This window comes from Ursus arctos, unplaced genomic scaffold (genome assembly GCF_023065955.2).
Source record: "Ursus arctos isolate Adak ecotype North America unplaced genomic scaffold, UrsArc2.0 scaffold_18, whole genome shotgun sequence".
Taxonomy (NCBI): Eukaryota; Metazoa; Chordata; class Mammalia; order Carnivora; family Ursidae; genus Ursus; species Ursus arctos.
The window spans coordinates 40,159,180-40,185,070 of record NW_026622852.1 but is presented as its reverse complement, the minus strand read 5'-3'; the positions used below and the strand labels follow the sequence as shown (position 1 = coordinate 40,185,070).

Genomic DNA, 25,891 nt, shown 5'->3' with positions numbered 1-25,891 from the left:
CGTTTTGGGAGTTAGATATTAAAGACTAAGACATTAAAAAACAAACGCATCTGTAGAGAAAATTAGGAAGTGATAGTACATGCCTGGGAAGAGGCTCAAAAAAAAACCAGAGAAGACCTTAAATTTACATAAACCTAAGGCAACAACAGTCAAAAAAAGAAAAACAGTGTCAAAAACTAGAAGACTGTGAGGAAGGGGAAGAATCTGATTTCCAGAGTTACCACAGCCCCCAGTTATTTTTTAATAAAGATTTTATTTTATTTTAAAGATTTATTTATTTTAGAGAGGGAGAGTGTGTGCTGAGTGGGTAGAGGGGTGGAGGGATAGAATCTTCAAGCAGACTCCCCGCTGAGTGTGGAGCCCTGTGCAGGGCCCAATCCCATGACCCATGCCTGAGTCGAAACCAGGAGTCGAATGCTTAACCGACTGAGCCACCCAGACACCCCAATAAAGATTGCATTTTTAAGTAATCTCTACCCAGCATGGCTCTTGAATTTACAAACCTGAGATCAAGAGTCGCGTGCTCCACTGACTGAGCCAGCCACGTGCTCTACCACAGCCCCAAAGTTGATGAAAAACATGATTATAAACATCCAAGAAGCTTAATGAACTCCCAAGTCATATGAACTCAAGGAGACTCACGTGAGACACATTATAATCAAACTTTCCATAGATAAAGAATCTTGAAAGCCAAAAGAGAGAATCAACTTATCACATATAAGGGATCCTCAATAAGACTATGAGCACGTTTCTCATCAGGAACTTTGGGGGCCAGAAAGCAGTGGGCCAATATATTCAAAGTGCTAAAAGAATTAACTGTCAACTGAGAGTCCTGTATTTGACAAAACTGTACTTCAAAAGTGTCTTTGTGTTTTAGTTTAAATAAATTGAATTTAAAAAAATAAATTAGCTCATTTATGTGTAACACGCTTGACTCTAAAGTCCAGTCACAGATAAGAAAAAAGAGGGGTGCCTGGCTGTCTTGATCGGTGGAATGTGTGACTTCCGATCTTGGGGTTGTAAGTTCAAGCCCCATGTTAGAAGTAGAGATTACTTAAAAATAAAATCTTAAGGGACACCTTGGGTGGCTCAATAGGTTAAGCATCTGCCTTTGGCTCAGATCATAATCCCAGAATCCTGGGATTAAGCCCCATGTTGGGCTCCCTGCTCAGTGGGGAGTCTGCTTCTCCCTTTCCCTCTGCCCCTCCCCCTTCTCTCTCTACCCCTCCCCCCGCTCATGTACTATCTCGCTCTCTCACTCTCTCAAATAAATAAGTAAAGTCTTAAAAAAAGATGTGTGTGTCTCACACACACACACACACACACACACACACACACACACGGGATGGAATATTATTCAGCCATAAAAAAGAACAAAATCCTGCCATTTGCAGTGACATGGATGGAGCTAGGGAATATTATGCTAAGCAAAACAGAGAACGATGAATACCATAGGATACTCTACCAACAGTGCACGAGGGTTCCTTTCTCTACACATCCTCACCAACACCTGTTTTTTCTTGTGTTACTGATTTTAGCCATTCTGACAGGTGTGAGGTGATAGCTCATTGTAATTTTGATCTGCATTTCCCTGATGGTAAATGATGATGAACATCTTTTCACCTGTCTGTTGGCCATCTGTTCCTTGGAAGAAATGTCTGTTCATGTCTTCTACTCATTTTTTAATTAGATTATTCGTTTTTTGGGTGTTGAGTTTTATAAGTTCTTTATATATTTTGGATACTAACCCTTTATTGGATATGTCATTTGCAAATACCTTCTCCATAGGTTGTCTTTTAGTTTTGTTGATTATTTACTTCACTGTGCAGAAGCTTGATTTTGCTGTAGTACCAGTAGTTTCTTTTTTCTTTTGTTTCCCATGCCTTAGTATGCATATCTAGAAAGAAGTTGCTACAGCTGATATCAAAGTTAAGTTACTGTCTATGTTCTCTTCTGGATTTTTATGGTTTCAGGCCTGGCTTTAGGTGTTTAATCCATTTTGACTTTATTTTTGTGTCTGGTGAAAGAAAGTGGTCCAGTTTCATCCTTTTGCATGTTGCTGTCCAGTTCTCCCAACACCATTTGTTGAAGAGACTGTTTTTTCCCCATTGGATAGTCTTTCCTGCTTTGTCGAAGATTAATTGACCGTATGGTTGTGGGTTTGTTTCTGGGTTTTCTCTTCTGTTCCATTGATCTATGTGTCTATTTTTGTGCCAGTACCATAGTGTTTTCATTACTGCAGCTTTGTAGTATAACTTGAAGTCTTGAATTGTGATGTCTCCAGCTTTACTTTTCTTTTTCAAGATTACTTTGGCAGTTTGGGGTCTTTGGTGGTTCTATACCAAATTTTAGGATTGTTTATTCTAGTTCTGTGAAAACTGCTGTTGGTGTTTTGATAGGGATTGCATTAAATATGTAGATTGTTTTGGGTAGCACAGACATTTTAACAATCTTTTTGTTCTTCCAATCTGTGGGCATGGCATGTCTTTCCATTTCTTTGTATTCTCTTCCATTCTTTCATCAGTGTTTTGTAGTCTTATAGTTTAAAGTACAGGTTTTTCACAAGAGAACTGCATTTTTTAAAGTGTTATTCTAAAAGCTAGCGTATGACTTGTTTGTAGCTCTACATTTTTTCCGATGTATTTTAGGAGACCAATGCATTTAAAAGAATTTTTAGTTTGTGTTTTGGGGCACACGTGTATGGTTGTAATGTGACATCAGCAACAGAAGGGGGTGGGGATAGAGGTGTAAAGGAACAGGGTGTCTGTATATTATTGAAGAGAAGCTGGCATAAATTCAGATTAGAGTGTTATAACTTGAGGATATTAAGTATAATCCCTATGGTAACTACAAAGAAAATAGCTGTAGAATATGCACAAAAAGAAGTGAGAGTACTTAAAGTCATAGAGACAGGGAGTAGAATGGTGGTTGCCAGGGGCTGGAAGAAGAGGGAAATAGGGAGTTACTGTTTAGTGAGTATAGAATTTCAGTTTTATGTGATGAAAAGAGCTATTGAAATGGATGGCGGTGATAGTTGCACATTATGAATGTGTTTAATACCACTGAATTCTACATTTGAAAATGGTTAGGATAGAGAATTTTGCTATGTGATTTTACTACAGTAAAAAGAAAGAAAGAAAGAAAGGGAAAAAATGTATAGAGTGCTCTCAGTGGAAAGGGTCTACAAGATACATTAAGTATTGGGGCACCTGGGTGGCTCAGTTAGGCGTCTGCCTTTGGCTCGGGTCATAATCCCAGGGTGTTGGGGTCAGGCCCCAGTTTGGGCTCCCTGCTCATTGGGGAGTCTGTTACTCCCTCTCCCCCAACTTGTGCTCTCTCTTTCTTCCCCCTCTCAAACGAATAGATAAAATCTTAAAAAAAAAATACATTAAGTGTATAAAACATGATGTAAAAAGGAAAAGAAGATAATTGACTATTTAAAGCAGGATAATAGTAATATATATGGGGGGTTATAGCATATATGAAAAGTAAAATATATGACAGTAACAGAAAGGTTTTGATGAGGGAAATAGATACTTGAAAAGTTCTTACATTGTATCTAGGTGTTATCATTTGAAGATAGACTATGGCAAGTTAAAGATGCATATTGATGATTTATCTCTAGAGCAGTCACTTAAACAAAAGTAAACAGAGTATAAAGATTCCAGTTAAAAAACAGATTATCTGCCTTTTATGTTTATATGTTTCACTATGCATGACATATTATCTTTTCTTGATAAATTGATTGCTTTATTGTGAAGTATCTCTTCATCCCTGGTAATATTCCTTTTCCTGAAGTCTGCTTTGTCTGATATTAGTACAGCCAGTCAGCTTTATTATGATTACTGTCTATATATTTATCTTTTTCCATTCCTTTTACTTCGAACCTGAGATTTTATATTTAAAATGAATTTCTTCTGGGGCACTTGGCTGGCTCAGTCAGTAGAGCATGTGATTCTTGGTCTTGGGGTTGTGAGTTCAAGCCCCACATTGGGTGTAGAGATTACTTAAAAATACAGTTTTTAAAAAAAATTGATTTCTTCTTCACATCATATGATTGAGTCTTCTTTTATCAAACTGATAAACTCTGCCTTTTATTGGAATCTTTTGCCATTTCCACTTAATAAAATTATTTGACATGGTTGGTTTTAAGTCTACCATCTTGCTATTTGTTTTCTATTTGTCCCATTTATTCTTTGTTCTTTTCTTCCTTTGTTTCCTACCTTTCTTTAGACCATGTTTTTTGTATTTCATTTTATTCATTATTTATCATTTTGTGTTCCATTGTATCTATTTGTATTTCTTGGTAAGTGTATATATACCTTGAAAAAAATATTTACATATATATATATAATTTTAATACATATTAATGTATAATCTATAAAATATATATGATTTTCATTTATAATATAGAAATTTATATATTACCTGAGTTTTATTTATAATATACAATTTTATATACTATAGTTTTTATTTTAATTAGTATATAATATGTAATATATTATAAAATACAGAATTTATAGAGATTATATATATACACACTTAATTACGAGCTTCAAAATATATAAAATAAAAGCCAGTAGAACTAAGTAGAGAAATAGACAAATTCACAATTATAGCTGGAGATTTCAGAACTCTGTCTCAATAATTGGTAGCATAGTAAATAGAAAATCAGGACACAGAACTGGGGTTGACAGACTGACATGTGGGCCAAATCTGTCTTATTTGCCCATTTTTATGTTTCCTGTGACCCAAGACTGATTTTTACATATTTGAATTGTGAAAAAAACAAAACGAAGAACAATATTCTGAGAAACATGAAGCTTATATGAAATAGAAATTTCAGTGTTTATGTATAAAACTTTATTTGAACCCAGGCACACTCCTTTATTTACATACCTATGGGTGCTTTCAGGCTACCACTGTAGAGTTAAATAGATACAACAGAGGTTATATGGCTCACAAAGCCTATTAATACTTACGTAGCCCTTTAAGAAAAAGTCTGTTAGATCCCCTAATATAGACGTTTTGAACACTAGCAACCAGCTTGTTTTAATTGACAATGGAACAGTTTCTGTAACGCTATCAGAATACAAATTTTTTTTAAGTTTACATGAAATAATCACTAAGGCTGAATGTGGCTCCTAAAACAAGTCTCAATAAAGGTGAATGCATTAAAATTATGTAGCGTTAGTTCTCTTACTTCATTAAAATTATATTAGAAATCAAAAAAGTATAATCCTCAATATATGGGGGAAATTTCCCCAATTACTTATAAAAAAAAGTAACACCCCATGGATCAAATATATCACAAAGGAAATTAGAAAATATTTTGAATTGAATTAAAATGAAAACAAGCAGTAGAGAAAAATTAATGAAACCAATAGTTGTTTTTTATAGGTCAATAAAATTGATAAACCTCTAAGTAGACCAAAAAATGAGAGAAATTACCAACATCAAGAATGCTCATATACATTAAAAGGATAGTGTTATGGACCGAATGTTTGTATACCTCCCACATTCATGTGTGTAAGGCCCAACCCTCAATGTGATGGTATGTGGAGATGGGGTCTTGGAGTTGGAGCCCTCATGATGGGATTAGTATCCTTGTAAAGAGATACCAGAGAGCTTGCTCTTGCCTCTACCCCTGCCATGTGAGGACACTGAAAAGGTGCCTTGTCTATAAGCCAGGAAGAGTCCTCATTAGAAAGTGATATTCTGGCACCTTAATTTTGGACTTCTAATCTTCAGAACTATGAGAAAGTAAATTTCTATTAAACCACCCTGTCTGTTGTATTTTGTTACAGTACCCTAAGCAGGCTAAAACAGATTAAGAAAATATTACGAACAATTTTAAGCCAATAAAATGAATGAACAGGTGTTCATTCAGTTTAGAAGTGGACAAATTCCTTGAAAAATACAAAGTACCACAACTGATGCAAAATGACTAGAAAACCCAAATAACTCTATACCTGCTTTAAAAATCAAATTGAGGGCACCTGGGTGGCTTAGTCGGTTACACGGCTGCCTTCGGCTCAGGTCTTGATACCAGGGTTCTGCGATCAAGTCCCACGTCCTTCTCCCTGCTCAGCAAGGAGTTTGCTTCTCTCTCTGCCTGCTCTGCCTGCCGCTCCCCCTGCTTGTGCTCTCTCTGTCTCTGACAAATAAGTAAATAAAAGATTTTTTAAAAGAAAAGAAATAAAATGCATACATACTGGAAAGTAAGGAATAAAAAGCTGTATATGTAGAAAATTCTAAAGAATTACTAAGGTTGCAGGATACAGGGTCAGCAATATGTGCAAGACCATTACACCGAAAACCACAGAACACTGTTAAGGGAAATTAAAGAAGGCCTAAATAAAATGCAGAGAGAAATCATGATGTGTATGTTTTGGATGACTCAAAACTGTCAGGATGTGAATTCTCCTCCAGGTAAGTACCTGATTTCAAGAATGGCTTTAGGGGCACCTGGGTGGCTCAGTCTTTCGGCGTCTTCCTTCGGCTCAGGGCGTGATCCTGGCATTCTGGGATCGAGCCCCACATCAGGCTCCCTGCTCCTCTGGGAGCCTGCTTCTTCCTCTCCCACTCCCCCTGCTTGTGTTCCCTCTCTTGCTGTCTGTCTCTCTCTCTGTCAAATAAATAAATAAAATCTTAAAAAAAAAAAAAAAGAATGGCTTTAAAGGGGGTCCCGGCTGGCTCAGTTGGAAGAGCATACAACTTTCGATCTCAAGGTCGTGAGTTCAAGCTCCACTTTGGGTATAGAGATTACTAAAAAAAATAATAATAAATAATCATAATAATTTTTTTAAAAAAATTGCTCTAAAGCTATAGTAATCAAGACAGTGTGGTAGTGTCATATGGTACATGTTTAGCTTGAGAGGGGGGTTTTGGAGGGAGGACTGCCTACAAAGGAGTACCAGGAAACTTTTGGAGATGTGTGGAAATGTTCTATATCTTGGTTTTTGTGGTCATATGGGTGTATACATTTGTGAAAAGTTGTCAAATTGCATTTAAAATGTAGGTAGATTTTATTATATCTAAGTGAGAGCAAGAGCATGAGCACGGAGGGGAGGGGCAGAGGGAGAGGGAGAAGCAGACTCCCTGCTGAGAACCCCAGGATCCTGACCTGAGTGGAAGGCAGATGATTTAACTAAGTCACCCAGGTGCCCCTACATCTAGTATTTAAATATGTTATCTAATTTAATTTTAAAAATAGCCCTGTTATTATACTCATTTTACTGGAAAAGAATTTGAGGCTCAGTTATGTCAGGGAACTTGGTTAGAACAGGTTGTCTGATTTAATAGTCCACGCTCTTAGCATAGCTCAGGCACTTTTATAATTCAGAACAATTAACCTAAAATAGTAGGTTTCTATAATTGCGTATTTCTTTTCTTTTTTTTAAATATCTTATTTATTTATTTATTTATTTATTTATTTATTTATTTGAGAGAGAGAAAGCACAAGCCAGGGGGAGAGGCAGAGGGAGAAGCAGACTTCCCACCAATCAAGGAGCCTGATGCAGGGCTCAATCCCAGGACCCTGGGATCATGACCTGAGGTGAAGGCAGACGCTAAACCAACTGAGCCACCCAGGCACACCTAATTGTATATTTCTTGATAAAAATTTGTTACCATAGGTCTCTATTTGATAGTCTAACGTGAGCTCAAATAGCATGTATAGGCATTCATTTTTACTCACAGGTAATGATTAAAACCTCTGTTAAACAACCTTCTAAATGTTCTTTCATTTGTTTTGGAATATTCTTGGCAATCTGATAAAATCCTCTTGCTTTTAGGATGTTTTTCCAGTCTTTTAACACCTTGTGCTGGTTAAGAAAGCACAAAATAGTATTGTTGTCTGGCCATCTAGGCCTACCAGGAGGGTGCAAAAGGGCGTACCCCATGCCCAGCTTTCACTCCTATCTAAAACATGATGTGTAGTGTTCTAATTTAGTGACAGTGTTATCATTGTAATCCACATAAATCTGCACATACTTTGAAAATTTATGTCAGTATCAAGTTGCTTGCTTTTTTCTAGGAATGGTGAGACATTTTGAGATTTTTGTGCTAAAAAATAAACTTTAGTTTGAATGACACTTTTTACACTTGCTAGCTATGTACAAAAATCATTTATTCTCTGAACCTCTGTCTCTTCATCTGTTAAAATTAGTAAGATTTATCTCGTATATTTTTGTCAACTCAAATGAGGCAGTGTAAGTGAAAACAGTGTGAAAACTAGAAACTAAGGGACATTTTAGGTGGTTGGAAGCTCATCAGGGTGTTTTAAGCAGGATAATGATGTGATACACTATTTTAGTTTGATTGGTAAGATATTGGATCTGAGTGCGGGCAGTGGGGAGTGAGGCTAGAGGAAGGCAGAGTAGAAGGGGGAGGATCATAGGTGAACTTAGTGACATCGAGAGTGGACATGAAAAATGTAATCAGTCATTTTGGAGGGAAAAATCGATATTTCTGGGTGATTGAGAAGAGAGAAAAGAATCTCTTCTCTCCCAGATTAATTTGCAATAAATATTTGACTGCCTGTTAGTTGCAGTCTTGCTAGGCATTTGCTATATACAGGCACAGCCAGCGAGGAGTTACAGATATTTTGGTAGTCTTTGGGGTCTGGATAGCATGCTGCCTGCATTCTTGAACAGAAATTTTAAGAGTGAGTGCTGGTTTGGATTATTAAGTCAGCTTACCCACTTGTAAGCAAGTTGAGTTCTGTGCCACAGATACGGGTATAGAATATTGCCCTATAATTTTTATGTGGTCTTCATGTTACTTGTTTCCAAAGTTCCATTAATGTTTGGAAAAAGGATAATTTTAGGCATTTGGAAAGATTGTATTTTCCTAGTAATACTGTTAAGTATGGTACTATTTATCATTTAAAAAAAAATCCATTGTAATGAAACTTAGGGCTTTCAGATAATTTGCATTCATTTAGTTATACATGGTGCTATTTTAGGGGGAAAACATTTCTGAGTCTTACGTACATAAATTTCAGTGTTCATTACAGGCTTATCAGTTCTAGTTATTGTCAGTGTTAAAACAAAAGGATTTAAATAAAATTTAGCTGTAAACTGGGCTAATGGATTTCTTTATTGTGCAGCAGTGGTTCTCAAACTTCACATTGCATCAGAGTTGTCTGGAGGGCTTGTTAAAACATAGGTTACTGGGTCCCACCCTGAGGTTCTGATTTAGTAGGTCTAGGGTAGGGCCAAAAATTTGCATTTCTAACAAGATGATGCTTATGTTAAGACCTACTGTTACATAATAAGGAATAAGATTATCGTAGGAAATCACAATTTAAAGCACTTCATAAAAAGATCATTAGAAAATACGTAATGCCTAAGAAATAAACAATTTTCATAATGGTACAGCTCAAATCCAAATCCCCTCAGGATGTGATAAATATAAAATTTCTTTTATAATCTTTACTCAGAGTTATTGTTCTTATTTAGCACTAGAACAAATTAGAAAAATATCTTTAAAAATACATTAGAGACATTATAAACATTGTTCTCTACTCACAACAAACAGTTGTCTATTTAGAGGTATGAAATACCTCTACATATGTAGTTTATTTATCCAGTACTTTTCCTTCAAGTTAAAAATCAGATTTGAATTTTTAACAGATACAGTACTTGCAGTGAAAAGCCAACAACACCCATTCCTCGAAGGTGGATGGTTTGTTTTCCACTGTCCTTCTCTTCCCTGATCAGCCCCACAGTTTCCTGAATTTAAAAAACTGAAACTATTGGAGAATGAAACAAAACAACAGGGTTAATGTAGTATGTCAACCTAAATTAGTTTCAGTAATTTCAAAAAATCTTATATTTTTTTAGCTAATGGGAATGACAACAAGAAATTTAAAGGAGATAGACCTCCCTGTTCGCCTTCCCGTGTTCTCCATCTTCGCAAAATTCCAAGTGATGTCACCGAAGCAGAGGTCATATCATTAGGTCTACCATTTGGCAAAGTTACTAATCTTTTGATGTTGAAAGGAAAAAGCCAGGTATGTAATATTTAAAGATTGAACCACAGTGATTATCTCTGGGTATTAGTGTTAAAGATGACTTATTTTCTTGAACTTCTCTTTGTTCTCTAAATTTCATTTGCTTTACATAGTTTTTTAAATAGAATTTTTGTGTGTGTGTGACAGGAAGCAACAAACAAAAATATTAACATAGGCATAGAATTATCTCTTATTCAGTGACTTGTCCTTCTCTTCCTTAACAAAAAACATTTTATGTCTTAATTACAGAATAGTTTATGAAAATACCCTTGATTATCAGAAGACCGAGACAGAGAGAGAGGATATAAATTATACCTTATTTGGCAATTAAAGAATATATACGTTTTCTAAAATCTTTATAGAGATGTGCAGTATATTTTAGTTGTAGAATTAATATATAGCTTCTTTAATAATTCAAAAGAGACTGTTAGAAGTTTTTCATTTCAGAAGTTAATAGGTTTTTCTTAAGATAAATAAGGAAACTTGCTTTTATGGTGACCATGACAAAAATGTAATACTTTTTATGTGAATTTGAACAATTGCCTGCTTTCTTGTTCCAGCTTAGACCCCACTAGGATGAATTCTTTAGGTCTTTCGTTGTCCTGAAAATCTTTTATACTGGGCATTGCTGTAAGAAGAAGACAACAAATGTATGCCCTAGACATTGTATAATACATTGTGATAAGTCTCTATTTCTTAGAATTTTCATAAATAAGTTTAAGAAACATATTATAAATAGATTGATATGCGTTGGATATGAAAGAGATTGGAAGATGTCAGATACTGGCCCTTTAGTAAACTTAATAAACATTCCCATTTAATTCAGATGAAGTTATTTAAATCTGGAGAGGTTAAATAACATGTCTTAGTATTCAACTTTTGTTGCATTTACACATTTACCTTATATCTTTTGGAGATAGTACATGCACTTGGATCTTTATTTAACTCAGTCGCCACTATTGAGAATAAGTATGGTTTGCGTAGTTTTAAAAGAGCGAGCGTGGCCAAGTCTAATGGCTGTGAGATGTATCATGTATGTGTATCATGTACATTATTGTGTTTCGTGTAGTGTATCCTGTACATTCTGTCAAATGATTATGAGGGGCAGCAGGCAACATCACACTTTGTCTTTGTCTCTACTATTGGTTCTGGGTTTATTATTTATCTGTAGTGGTAACTGACTGTTAGGTTAGTTGTTTGTCTTTGGACCATAAATCCTGTTTAGAAAATATTTTATTAGTAATATACTTTAGCTAGAGAGTGTCATGGGAGCCATTAGCACTACTTGGAGGTATAATCTTTGCTATGGTACTTAGAGGTAGAGTGTTGAGGGCAGTGTGGAGGATATTTACACCAGTCTTTCTGGGTAGTGACTTTTGGTTTTTTCTCCGTCCCTTATTATGAAAATGGATTTCTCTGGATACTTTGGGAAAACCTAAATAATTCCTTTACTGGGTTCCACATGGAAAAAGTTATTTTACATACGAATTTTTAAGTTGTATATACTTTTAGGAAGGATTTTCTGTAACAAGAATGATATATTCCAAAGACATTTAGCCTTTCTTTTGTGTGACTGTTAGACATTGAGTTTAGTTCTTTGCATTTATGAAGGAGTTTTCAGAAAGATACTCTTCCCCTCATATAGTGAATATTATTAGCAAACGGTTTACAAATTCTTTTTTTAAAAGATGATTAAAAACGAGATAGGAAGTATCGCTATAGCTAGTTTGGTAACCTTGATCATTTTTAACCTCTTAGAAAAACTAGTAAAAGTATATTACTGTAACAGTTGGATAGTGGTTTTAAATTGCAATGTGAACATTTGTTCCTTGAAGATAGTGGAATTTTATCTATTGTGGATTAATTAATTAATATTTGATCCATTGTCATGTGGCTAACAATACTACTTCATAGAATATTGTTAGTTCGTTAAAGCATTTAATTGGTTCCGTTGTGACATTTGATTGATACAGTTAAGCATTACATTCAACATTTGTCAAGTTAATATTCCTTTACTGAAATATTTGCCAAATAGAAACGTTTAGCAAGTAATGTAACTATAAACAAATAAATAGTTTGTTCTATAGATATTTGCCATTTTCTGTGTTCAGGAAATTTTGTTGTTGATAAATACATATTTTTATAAACAAATTAATAATGTTTTATACATAATTTGATGTGGTAACTGTACACTTGCTAATTACATGCTCTGTTGTAGTGAAAAAGAATTGAATTGTTTAACTAGAAATTTGCATTGATTCAGATCAGGGATTCTTCCTGCATTTTAAATTTGAGATGTTCTTACAGGTAGTTCTGAGGGAGTCAGAATGGTTACTATTTCATCTTCCTAATTAACCATTAAGATAGGGTGGCAAAACCTGTCACAGAAGTTTCAGGAGTTTTGACAGCCAAAAGAAGCCATATATAGAGTAAGACATAAATCCCAAGGATCTTCTTCCGTCTCAGCTCTTCCTATATTATTTTTCAAATATCTGATATTAATACAATGATTACAGATGTTAAAAGATGAAATTCAGTTGAGTAAATTTGAAAGATTTTATTGGCTTTATTCAGCAATTCATGAATTGGGCAGCATCCCATCTGGCAGATAGGAAGGAGCTGTGAAGAGCAGTGCAAAATGAAAGACTTTCATAGGCAGAATAGAGTGAGACCGGGAAGTTACTAACAGAGTGAATTGTGTCAGACAGGATCACCTTCCTTTAGGGATGGTGGGGGTCTGTCAGGCAGATAACCTCACTAGTGCTGACCAAGTAATTCCAGATGGACTGGTTTGAGATTCCACTCTTGGGAGAGGTTGAAACTATAATTATTAGGTATTAAGTCTTGGTTTGGTGACTTTGGCTTAGTACAGGTGACATCATTTGGGGCCTGATGTCTCTATTTTTTTTTTTTTAAGATTTTATTTATTTGTCAGAGAGAGAGAAAACGCCTGTGCACAAGCAGGGGAGCAGCAGGCAGAGGGAGAAGCAGACTCCCCGCTGAGCAAGGAGCCAGATGTGGGACTAGATCCCAGGACTCTAGGATCATGACCTGAGCTGAAGGCAGACGCTTAATTGACTGAGCCACCCAGGTGTCCCTCTCTCTCTATTTTTTTTTTTTTTTTTAAGATTTTATTTATTTATGTGACAGAGAGACAGCCAGTGAGAGAGGGAACACAGCAGGGGGAGTGTGAGAGGAAGAAGCAGGCTCCTAGCGGAGGAGCCTGATGTGGAGCTCGATCCTGGAACGCTGGGATCATGCCCTGAGCCGAAGGCAGACGCTTAATAACTGCGCCACCCAGGCGCCCCTCTCTCTCTATTTTTTAACACAGATCTCAAAAAAAGTCACTTGAATGACTCAAATCAATATTGACTTAATGTAGGAAGTTCTGCCATTTTTCTAATTTGAACAGTTGAGCCTTTGCACCTGAATACTCTTTTTAATTGCATCATAAACTTAATTGTATCTATAAACAGCTGTTTAGTAAAAGGTAAAGGAGAGCAAATCATTATGCCCCCCCATCTTTGAGAAGTTTTTGTTTGGGAAAGAACTATTAAATCCCAACCCCTGAGAGCATTCATTTACAGTGCTGATACTCACCTTTATTTTTGCCTTTTTAATTATTTTTAGATTTTAGAAAAACAGAAAAAAAGAGGAAAACAAAAAACCACATGAAATCTGTTTATTCAACTGGCAGTTTCCCAGTCCCAAATCCTTTATTGAACCCAACTTTTCAAATATGTTTTCAGTTAACATCAGTGATACACTTTGAAGCCCAAGTCTTTTCACAGTTCTTAGCTGTCTTTCAAAAACATGAGCTTTCACTTTGCTTTCTTGTGTTTATTGCAGGCTTTCTTAGAAATGGCTTCTGAGGAAGCTGCTGTTACTATGGTGAATTATTACACTCCTGTTACTCCTCACCTTCGAAGCCAGCCTGTTTTTATTCAGTATTCCAATCACAGAGAACTTAAGACTGACAATCTACCTAATCAAGCTGTAAGTATTAAAGGCATTTTAAAAATTAGTTACAAGAACACGTGGTATAATAACGTAAAACTAATTTTCTATTTTTCAGAGGGAAAAAAAATCTTGTGATTTCCTTCATGTTAGGATGCTTTATTAGTAAAGATCGTGCATGTAAATTCTTCCCTGAAGGCTTAAGTAGTACTACTTAGAAATAGGTTTGAAGTTATGGTATTAGGAATCGTGTTAGTTTTCCCTTGAAACTTTTCATGAGTAAAAGAAAAAACTTATATTCTTATCTATCTCTTAAAATTTCAGATCTAAAAGGAACTTTTTGCAGAGTGTACAGAATGTATAACAGAGGCATTAAGAACTTGAGTGAAGCTTCTATTGTGATGTTAAGTAACTGAACTTAACATTTAAAATGTTAGTAAGAATTTATTTAGAAATGTTCATTAAGTGAATTTTGACTCTTTTAGATGAATGTGCAATGTAGAATATCAACATCTCTAACCTCATTTTTCAGTTCTTATTTTTATATAGTTCATGTTGACTTTTTCTGTTTCTCTCCAGGTTGATATGTAGTAGCTAAAATAGTAATTTGAAGTCACTTAAGGGTAGAAAAATTGATCCACAAAGCAGAAAAGAGGTTTTTTAGTATGTTAAGAGCAAGTTTGGCCCCTATACTCTTGCTGTAGGCAAAAGAACTCCTCCAGCTCTTTGATTCTTAGCTGAAAGTCATTATGGTGCAAGCTACTGAATTTAAATGATAGTTTTCCACATTTTTAAAACAATAACTTTTCTTGTGCATAGTCCTTAACTTGTTCTAAGAGATATTAGTGGTATATAATAACCTATATAAACTTAGTAAATGAGATGTTAGATATTAAATTTTTTAGGTATTAGACTTTTTAAAATTAAAAACCGACTTATGAATTCTAAATAGCATTCATTCTCATAGTAAAACATTCAGACAATCTAGAAAAGTAAAAAATAACAACAATAACAACATCGAAAAACAATCCAGTCATGCAGAGAGAGCTAATTAGCTAACATTTTGCTAACGGTTTGGTGTGTACCCCTTCTCTATTCAGGTATATAATTGTCTATGTATATAATTTTACATCAGTGGGATCCTAATGTTTTAAAAGGTGTTATTTTTTCTGTATAATGTGTCATGGATGTTGTTTTATGGCAACAAAGGTAGAATTACTTCATGATTTTTAAATGAATGCATTATACTCCCTTCTGTAGGATAGCCATAATCTATCAATGTCTTGTTAATAGACACTGAAATTGTTTCCAATTTTATGCTTTTACAAAAAACACTGAAGCAACATTCTTCCATATCTTAGCACAGTTGCAACATTTTCTTACTAGTTTACACTTGTGGCCTCAGAATTGCTGGGACTAAGCATATGCATATTTTATATGTTGATATATGTTACATGATTGCTTTTTTTAAAGAATATGTTTTACTTAAGATAATGTGCGAGCAAGCAGTTTTCTTACCGTCTTTGTTAATATGCTAGCTGAGAAATTACATCTTGTTGTTTACTTAGTATTTATTTGGTAACTTATATTTATAGTGATTTCTGTTAATGCAGTTTTTTTCCCCATTTTTAAAACTGGTAAAATATATATAAACAAGATTTACCATTTTAACCATTTATAAGTGCAGTTCAGTAGCATTAGGTCCATCACACTGTGTAACCCATCACCACCATCTTCTCCAGAATTCTTTCATCTTCCCAAACTGAAACTCTATACCCTAAACACTAATTCCTCATTCCCCCCCTCTCCTGGCCTCTGGCTACCATTCTACTTTCTGTGTCTGAGTTTTGTCTGCTAATACAGGTTTGGTTTTTTAAAAAGTATTTTATTTATTTATTTGACAGAGAGGGGGAGGGAGAGAACATGAGCTAGGGGGAGAGGCAGAAGCAGACTCCTCGATGAGCAAGGAGCCCCATGTGGGGCTCGACCCCAGGACCCCAGGATCATGACCTGAGCCAAAGGCAGATGCTTAACCAACTGAGCCACCCACGGGCCCCTGCTAATACAGTTTTCAAAATATTTTTATGCAATAGTCAGATCTCTTTAAGATTGTATTATGGTTTCTGATTTTGACACCATGCTCATAAAGACCTAGCATAGCAATGTGTAAAAACTTTTTAACCTATTTTTCTTATACTTTTATGTTTTAGCTCTTTTTATTTTAATGTTAAAATTTTTGTTTTATTAGAAATATTTTGGAGTTGGGGAGTGAGGGTAGGCTTTGGTCTTTTTTCTTCTTTTTAATTCCCAGTGACCAGTTTCTCCCTTATTATTGTTTTGGATAACCCATTTATTATTATCCACTCATGTGAAACTTGTCCTTTGTCAAGTTCTAGTTTTCTATACACTTGCTTTTCCCTACTTACAATATACATATATACACTTACTAGACATTCATACACATTCTGCTTGCATGGCCCTGATAAACCTGTATGTGTGGGCTGCTCATTTGGAATGCACTCAGTGTCTAATCCAGACTACCTTTTGGATTCCATTCTGTTCCATTCCTGTTTACATGTCCCTGGGCTAATGTCTCTAGTATTGATATATGTAATAGTGCACAGCCCTATTCTTTACTCTGTCTTTTCAGTCTTTAAATAGTTACTATAGTCTTTTTTTTTTTTTTAAGATTTTATTTCTTTATTTGACAGAGAGAGAGACAGCCAGTGAGAGAGGAAAGAGACAGGGGGAGTGGGAGAGGAAGAAGCACGCTCCCAGCGGAGGAGCCTGATGTGGGGCTCGATCCCAGAACTCCGGGATCACGCCCTGAGCTGAAGGCAGAAGCTTAACGACTGAGCCACCCAGGCACCCCTAAATAGTTACTATATTCTTAAAATTTATTTATTCATTCACTTTTTTTTTTTTTTAAGTAGGCTGCCTGCCTAGCATGGAGCCCAGTGCAGGTCTTGAACTTACAACCCTGAGATTAATACCTGAGCAGAGACCAGGAGTCGGACGTTTGACAGACTGAGCCACCCAGGCACCTCCAACTAGTTACTATATTTTATTTTTTCTTCATATAGGATAGAATTATTTTGATAAGTCCTCCCCCTGCCCCCTCCCCCCCAAAATTGGATTTGGGTTGATTTTATAGATTAATTTGAAGATAATTAACATATTTATATTACTCTCTGATTCTTTGGAGGAGGAAGTTATATTTTGTGTCTTGTCTTTCTTTAGAGTTTTTAATTTTCCTTCATACAAGTCATGGAAGTTTTCTCATTAGTTTGATTCCTAAATATGTTAATATAAGTCTTGAAGAAGTAATAAACAATTTAATAAAACTCTTAAAGACTGGATTATTCTAAAGGGAAACTGTGAGAAATCTCAGTTGCTTGGCAACCAAAGCCAGCTGAAATGACCTAGTTTATTCTTAGATAGCCTTGATTTCTTCCCAGTGCCCTTTCCATTTTGTTACTTCTGTGCAGTTTTTATGCATTGATGTTTGATAAAATAATAATAATTTTTCTTTTATTCAAAGTCCTACACCAAAGCTGAGGTCAGAATTGAAAGTACCTGTTTGCATATATAAAATGTACCAAATGTCTTTTTATTCTGACAGCTCCAGAAAACTGATAAATTACTATTTCATTATCTTTTGTTCTCTGTATAGCAAGATAACCCAAAACATGTACATAACTTCTTTTCCAGCCTATGGACCTACTTGCCAGAGGGTTAGGTGAATATCAAATATTTTTATCCTTTTATTTAATAAACTAAAATTTTAGATCATATTTTGAGGTACAGCATTTGAGAAATGGTTTTATTATAGTCGTTATGGTATAGACAGGTTTTTTTGACCTTGTGGGTGAACATTTATAAATCTGCAAAGAGATAACCATGAAAGGATTTTCCCTAAAAATCTTGTCCTAAAAAATCATCAAGCTGTACACTTAAGATCTCTGCATTTTATTGTATATTCATTTCCATCTCAATTTTAGAAATGTGTTTTTCACATTATCCAGGCACATTTAAATTTTATATGAAGTATATTTACCCTCCCCACTGCGATAAAATATATGTTGATTTTCCCATCACACTACTGCAGTTTTCTTTATCAATAGTTATTACAACTATTCCAGAAAGTTTGTTTGTAAAACATTTAAAAATTAGGGGCGCCTGGGTGACTCAGTGGGTTAATCATCTGCCTTCGGCTCAGATCATGATCCCAGAGTCCTGGGATTGAGTCCCCCTGGTCAGGTTCCTTGCTCAGTGGGGAGTTTGCTTCTGTCTCTCCCTCTGTTTCTCCCCCCAGCTTGTGCTCTTTTTCTCTGTCTCTCTAATAAATAAATCTTTTTTTTTTTAAAGCATCCAGAAATTATCTCCCATAGTAGGAATTCTGCTGTCTCATCATTTTTAGTATCAAAGACACAGAACATAAGTCAGCTATGTAAAATAATCTCTTTATATTAAAAAAAACATTTCTCGAGGCGCCTGGGTGGCTGAGTCAGTTAAGTGTCTGCCTTTGGCTCAGATCATGATCCTATCATATTGGACAGTGTAGATGTTGAACGTTTCCATCATCACAGGAAACTCTGTCGGACAGCACTATTTGTTCATCTTCCATGTCTGTACTTACCTTTTGTTTGTGTGTACGTGTGTGAGAGAGACAGTTATAAAAACTACTTTAATGTTCTTGTCTTTTAATTTTAACTTCTGTATCAGTTCTGGGTCTTTTTTTTTTAATTGACCCCCACCCCCCTCATCTAATTATAGGCTCAAAGTGGAAATCTGAATCAGTTTTCAAACTTGAAAGCAGTAGAACCCTTTTTCCAAATAAGCTCTTACGGAGGAGCCCAGTGTAAAATAGATGAGACAAACTGCTGTTTGAAGCAGGAATAGGATGCTCAGTTTTCCATACACATGGCTGTTTTATAAAGAGCATAGTTTTGAAAACCAGTGGTATAAAATTTTCAAATAATTATTCATATACTGTTTGTTCTCAAAGATGATGATTCTGTGGAAACTGCATGTTAGGCAGTTTGTACATTACCTGATACATAAAAATCTGTATGGCCTAAAAATGCTGTTAAAAGGTATTAAAAAAAAGGTGGGGGGTGTCCCTGGGTGGCTCAGTAGTTTAAGTGTCTGCCTTCGGCTCAGATCATGATCTCAGGGTCCTGGGATCGAGTCCTATACCGGGCTTCCTGCTGAGCAGGGAGTCTGCTTCTCCTTAGGCCTCTGCGCCCCCCACCGCTGGTGCACTCTCACTCTCTAATAAATAAATAAAATCTTTTTAAAAAAAGTTGCATATAAGTATAAAAGTGGAAGTTGTTAAACTATTAAGCATACAGAAAGTAAAAGTTAGCCAATTTTCCAAAAAGATATTTGTTTGGATGTTATTTATCATAGCGTAATGTTGGAAAAACCATTTAATTCAAATTAGAGAGATGATAAAGTAAAACTAAAATCATGAAAACAAAACAAGAAATGTTAATTTAAAATAATGCAAAGATTACTGTGATCTTTAAAATTAGAAGTAAATACAAAAAAAAGTGGTGGGATTTGTTTTTTGTTTGTTTTTTTGAGTTTTCATTTTGTGGTACAAGCATTTTTGACTAATTATCACCATTCTTAAGAAATGATAAGTATGGAACAGGAGATTGATGAAAACTTGCGTTTAATTTCATTTATCCTTAACCATGGTTTTTTCCCTTCAGTTTTTCTTCTTTCACCTACTACATTTTCTAAATAATTGTTTTAATTTTTGAGACAGTCGCAATTGGAAAAGATATAAATAAAGCTGCAGATATAAAGTTGAGATATAAATTTTGATTTCTTCAGGCATTTGTGAATAAGTTATTAACCTGGTCTGTCTTCGTCGTGTAATACTTTAGTGTACATGTCCCATAATCAGGGACATCCTCCTACACAACCAAAATACAGAGGTCAAAATTGGGAAATTGACATCGATATATTATTTCCCATCAGTCCTCAGTTCCCATTCAGGTTTTGCCCATCATCCCAATAGTGTCTGTTAGAGCAAAACATTTAGAATCACATGCTCTGTTTAGAAGTCACGTCTTTTAGTGTTTTTTACTCTGAAACAGTTCCTCAGTTTCTCTTTGACTTTCATGACCTTGATTTGATACTTTTGATAATTATAGGCAACCTGTCTTCTAAGATTTGCCTCAGTTTGAGTTTATCTGGTAATTTCCTTGTGATTGCATTCAGTGTATATAGCTTTGACAGGGACATAATATAAGTAATGTTCTTTTTTTCTCACTGCATCATATCAGGTATCACATAATTTCAAAATCTGTTGCATTACCGATGTTGTGCTCTTCACTTCCTTTGATTAGGCTCCTGTTTGGCTTCTTCACTGTAAAGTTATGACTTACAAAGGGGCAAAGAGGAGTATTTTGGGGGAAGGTACTTTAAGGCAGTGTAAATATATTATTCCTTATCAGCTGTCAGTTTGTATCAGTATAGACTCAAGATTTCTTCATTTAGTGTGTTATTACCTGTTACAATCACTATTTTGATTCTCAAACTGTCCTATATTTGGCCAGCGGGAGCCCCTTCAGGCTATCTTCTATGTTCATTTGTCATGTTGCCATAATTCTTTGAATACTTCTTTGCATTCTGGTAAAAAAAAAAACAACAAAACCCCACAGAAACAAAAAAGTTACATACTCATTTTGTGCTTTCTTTGCTCCAGCTTTAGAACTAATCATTTTTTAGGGCACCCTAGTTGCTTTTAGTGGAGCATGCTGTTTAGAAACTTGTCTGCTAAACTGAGGGCTTCAGAGGGAAGGGGGGTGGGGGAATGGGATAGACTGGTGATGGGTAGTAAGGAGGGCACGTATTGCATGGTGCACTGGGTGTTATACACAACTAATGAATCATCGAACTTTACATCAAAAACCAGGGATGTACTGTATGGTGACTAACATAATATAATAAACATTAAAAAAAAAAAAAGAAACTTGTCTGCTGAATGAAACCTTGCCATTTGCAACAACATGGATGGACCTAGAGGGTATTATGCTAAGTGAAATAAATCAGACAAAGACAAATATCATATGATTTACTTATATGTGGACTCTAAAAAATAAAACAAATGAAAAACAAAAAATAGACTCCTAAATACAGAGAACAAATTAGTGGTTGCCCCAGGGGGACATAGGTAGGGGGGCTGGCAAATTAGGTGAAGGGGATTAAGAAGTACAAACTCCCAGTTATAAAATAAAAGTCATGTGGATGAAAAGTACAGCATGGGGAATATAGTCTGTAATATTGTACTAGTTTGTATGGTAGCAGTTGGGGACTACACTTGTGGTAAGCATTGAGTCATATATAGAATTGTCAAATCACTGTGTACACCTGAAACTAGTATAATATTGTATGTCAAATATACTTGAACAACAACAAAAATAATAAAAATTAAGAGTAGACCTGGGGTGCCCGGGTGGTTCAGTCAGTTAAGGGTCTGCCTTTGGCTCAGGGTCCTGGGATTGAGCCCTGAGTCAGGCTCCCTGCTCAATGGAGAGCCTGCTTCTCCCTCTCCCTCTGCCCCTCCCCCTGTTTATGCTCTTTCAATCCCTTTCTGTCAGATAAATAAATAAAATCTTTCTAAAAAAGAAAAAAGACTAGACCTTTCCAGGAGTCTGACAGAAGTGGGGTTCAGAATTGTGTCTGAGAGATTTTCAGATTTTCGTTAAGTAGATTGTGTCAGGTGCCACTGTTTACAGTCTTCTGTGTGGCTCCAAACAAATCATCTAACCTATCTCAGACTGTTTTCTCATCTGAAAAACAGGAATGATAATAGTACATACCTCGGGGTGCCTGGTGGCTCAGTCAGTTAATTGACCGACTTGGGCTCAGGTCATGATCTAGGGGTCCTGGGATCAAGCCCCACATCAGTCTCCATGCTTAGTGGGGAGTCTGCTTCTCCTTCTCCCTTTACCCCTCCCCCTGCTCCTACTTTTTTTTTTCTTTCTCTCTCTCAAATAAACTAAATCTTAAAAAAAAAATAGTAAATACCTCATAAATTGTTGTGAGAATTAAAGAGAGATTTGTATAGTGAGTACTTAGAATGATGCCTGCACATAGTGCTCCATCAATGTTTAATTATACATAAATGTTGTCTCCTGCTAAGAAAAGAGAAGAAGCTTGTCTGCCTACCCCTGTTTGGGCCCTTACATCTCATACCAGGCTGTCCCACTATTGAATTACCTCCTTACCCCATTCAGACCCTCATGGGCCTGCTCTTCAGTCTGCTCAGACTGTCTTCACTATATTAGTCCACACTATGTGGACCCTTTCCTGACTCTCCTTGGGCTCTGATACTCCTGCCCAGGCTATTCTCCTCTGGTTGTCTTTCTTACCTTTCTCATATTCCTCATGTTCTTATGTCTAGCAGTGAGCCACTCCCACACATAGATGCCTTTCATACCTTGTTTGGGCTCAGGTTCCCCTTGGCAGGCAGCCCTACCACAGAGATGATCTGCTGACATTGCTCAGGCTCTGATGCTCACGCCAGGATGCCTTCCTATAGGGATACATTCCTGACCCCCTCTGAACCACCATAGCTCCTCTCTTCCATATTTGCATCTATCACATGCCACCCAAAGGTATTAGGACTCAGTTGTTAGGGGAAAAAAAGAGGGACTTCAGTGGTTTTTAAGTCATCTTTAATGTTATTTTCACATTTTTTTTATTGTCATTTCAAAATTAGGAAATAAAAGGGCTACTGGGTGGCTCAATCGGTTGAGCATTCAACTCTTGGTGTTGGCTCGGGTCATGATCTCATGGCTCGTGGGATGGAGCCCCACATCAGCTCTGCGCTCAGCATGGAATGTGCTTAGGATTCTCTCTCTCCTCTCTGCCCCCACCCCAAACCCCATTCACGCTCTCTCTCTCTCTAATAAATAATTAAATCTTTTTTAAAAATTAGGAAATAAAAATCATCTCCAAATTTTCCTCTTTTTTTGCCATGTGTTTTTTTTTTTCATTTCTTCAAGTAAATTTAAGCACCTTTCTTAAATATTGTGTCATTGTTATAAGAAAGCAAGTCTTTTGAATCTTAACTGATTACAGATTTAGAGTATGTGCATCTAGAGAAAGGAGATATGTATATTTTTATTTAACCATGTAACTTCATAGTACTTTACATCAACTGATGTTTAGGATTCATGTAATGCTTCGGTGTAACTAAAAGTTCTCATTTTGGATTGTTTTATAGAGAGCCCAAGCTGCACTGCAGGCTGTCAGTGCTGTCCAGTCGGGAAATCTGGCCCTTCCTGGAGCTCCTCCCAATGAAGGCACAGTCCTACCTGGGCAGAGCCCTGTGCTCCGAATAATTATTGAAAACCTCTTTTACCCTGTTACTCTGGAAGTTCTTCATCAGGTAAAGTGGAACAACACTCTTAAGAGGCACATGTGACCTCCATAACTTTTGATGTTTTATTATCTGTAGTGTCTTTTTGGTTATTGATTTTGGTTGGTGTATATGTTTAAATAATAATAAAAAAACCCCATCAACATTCCTATTTCATGTAAGAAATAGTATCAGAGATAATTTTTTTAAAGACTTTATTTGAGAGAGAGAGCACATTTCTTTATTTGAGAGAGAGGGAGAATGAGAGGGAGAAGCAGAATCCCCAGTGAGCAGGGAGCCCGACACGGGGCTCGATCCCAGGACCCAGGGATCATGACCTGAACCGAAGGCAGATGCTTAACCAACTGAGCCACCCAGGCACCCTAGAGATAATTTTTTGATAGCTTCCTTTTTCTAACTAAAATACTTGACTTAAAAGGGTATATAAGAAATTCTTCTTTTATTACATAAGCGTTAAAATGGACAAAGCATAGAATCCTATAAAAAGCAGCGGTAATAGTTATTCCTAGAAAGTAAAATCAATATACAAAACAACTAATTTATTTCTATTGACTCCTTCTTACATATGAGTATTTTCATTTTAAAAACTCTGAAAGAAAGGTATGTGATAACTCTACATATGTAAAATGGAAGTATCATATTAAATACTGACTGATTTTCATAGGCTACCCATTAATGTGTCCAACCTGTTGTGATAAAAGGCACTCCACCAAATCATGGCCTACTATGAATATATCAAATTTAAGAACTGGAAACTCACTTAGTTATGTAATTTTGTAGTAAATAAAACAGACTCCAATAATTGATTAATTGAATATTGTAGAGAGTAATCGAAGAGCCAGTTAGAACGCAAGCCTCCTAATATGAAGTCCAGTGTTTGTTTTGTATGCTTGTTATATTTTTAACTAATACTCCGTATATACATATCCTCAAGATGTACAGTTACTTGGTAATCTCTATGCATGAACATTGACATCTGGCCCAAAAACTTAAGTTAGTTTTTGTCCTCTTTTGCTACATATTGATTCCATCTCATTATATGTGTCAACCCATATATTAAAATGTTAAAAACACTAAAACATGTTTATTTTCATATTTATATCTCAATATATATTGCATAGCATGATACCAAGTCAGTCCAGAATCATTTAACTCTTTTCCAAACCTTTGGATTTACACTAAGTGAAGAATTATAGGGGTGTGGATGTGCACGTGTATTTAAGAATTGAATTGCATTCCATCCTAGTCTCACATTTTATAAATAAGGAAACTGGGGTTCTTACAAGTTTCTTTCCCACAGTCGTCGTACTAATTGGCAATAAAGCTCAGATATATTTCCCAATACAGTTCCCGTGCCATGCATGTATATATCAAAATATACCGTTTATTAGGCCTACTGTGTTCCCTAAGATAGCTTTTTGCAAGACATTTTCTAAATATATGCATTTGTAAAGGGTGTCTTAGGGCTTTAACAGTGCTATCCATAGCCACCCTCATTCCTTAAAAGGATTCAGCAGTTGCTTAAGTGATTGGCTTCTTGGTTCTGGTAGATTTTCTTCTCTTGTTTATCCAAGAGAGTCTTTGAACACTCTGTGATCCATCAGCAGCGTTTGTTTGCTTTTATAACCATAACATTAAAGCTACTGCTAACTTACACTGTTTTACAAAAGGTGTTCTTATATCTGTGGCTCAGTGATGCCATCAAACAGCCTTGAATTTAGTTACCGTCCTGTGGTCCTGTGCCATCATTCCGGTTATCATTTCCCTGGGAGCAGTAACAAACCTTGTTTCTCTCCCAAAAGATCATGGGGTCCTTCAGGGTGAAGAGGAGTGATTCCGAGAGTCCTTAGTAGTAACTATTGGGGTAGGATTCTCAGCCTTTCAGTTACTGCATTCCATTGTTAAATCCTCCTTCCCATTGCTGGTAGAATAAAACCAAAGTCCTTACCAAGGCCGTTCAGGTTCCCACATGCAGACCTCTCCACATTTCTTTAACCTCATTTCCTAATACTTTTCTGCTTTTTAGCCCAGCTTTCTGGCCCTTTGACCGTTTCTCCTCTCCCCCCCCCCCCCCCCCCCCCCGTTAATTCCTGTCTTAGTCCATTTCTATTTCTTAGGCCTGGAACACTCTTCACTGAGATAGTCACTGAGTTGAATCTACATCATTCAGTTTTCAGGTCAAATTTACCTCCTCAAAAAATAGAAGGAATAAATGAAACATTTTGATTCTGTTGGAGCCAAAGGTGCTCAGAGAGGCTGTGAGGACAGAGCCTCTGTGGGATTTCCACCTCAGGGGGCTTCAGCATCACTCCCTAATTAGTTGAAGGAAATTTTCTAGAGGAAGTAGGTTTCAAGAGTGATCTGACAGATATGGTGACCCCGGTAGGCTCTAGAAAGATTTGCAAATAGAATGTTACCTGTCCACTCTTGCTGTCATTTGAAATCTATGTTCCATTTCCAATAAAATGTATAAAACTCTAAAAAAATTTTTTTTACCTCCTTAGTCCTTCTCT

At 36.0% G+C, this 25,891-nt stretch overlaps 1 protein-coding gene across 12 annotated transcripts in view; it reads left to right on the top strand.

Annotated features, from left to right (window-relative positions):
- PTBP3 (polypyrimidine tract binding protein 3) overlaps nt 1-25,891 on the top strand; it is a 112,714-nt gene that overhangs the window by 41,963 nt on the left and 44,860 nt on the right. For 8 of the 12 annotated variants that reach the window (XM_048223090.2, XM_048223089.2, XM_048223088.2 and 5 more), the window contains 3 exons: nt 9,849-10,018; nt 13,868-14,014; nt 23,223-23,387. In XM_048223090.2, coding sequence (XP_048079047.1) covers nt 9,849-10,018; nt 13,868-14,014; nt 23,223-23,387 — 482 coding nt within the window. Of the gene's footprint in view, nt 1-9,848; nt 10,019-12,935; nt 13,110-13,867; nt 14,015-23,222; nt 23,388-25,891 lie in introns of those variants that run through there. The other 4 variants (XM_057313683.1, XM_048223093.2, XM_048223094.2 and 1 more) reach the window with 2 other exon arrangements.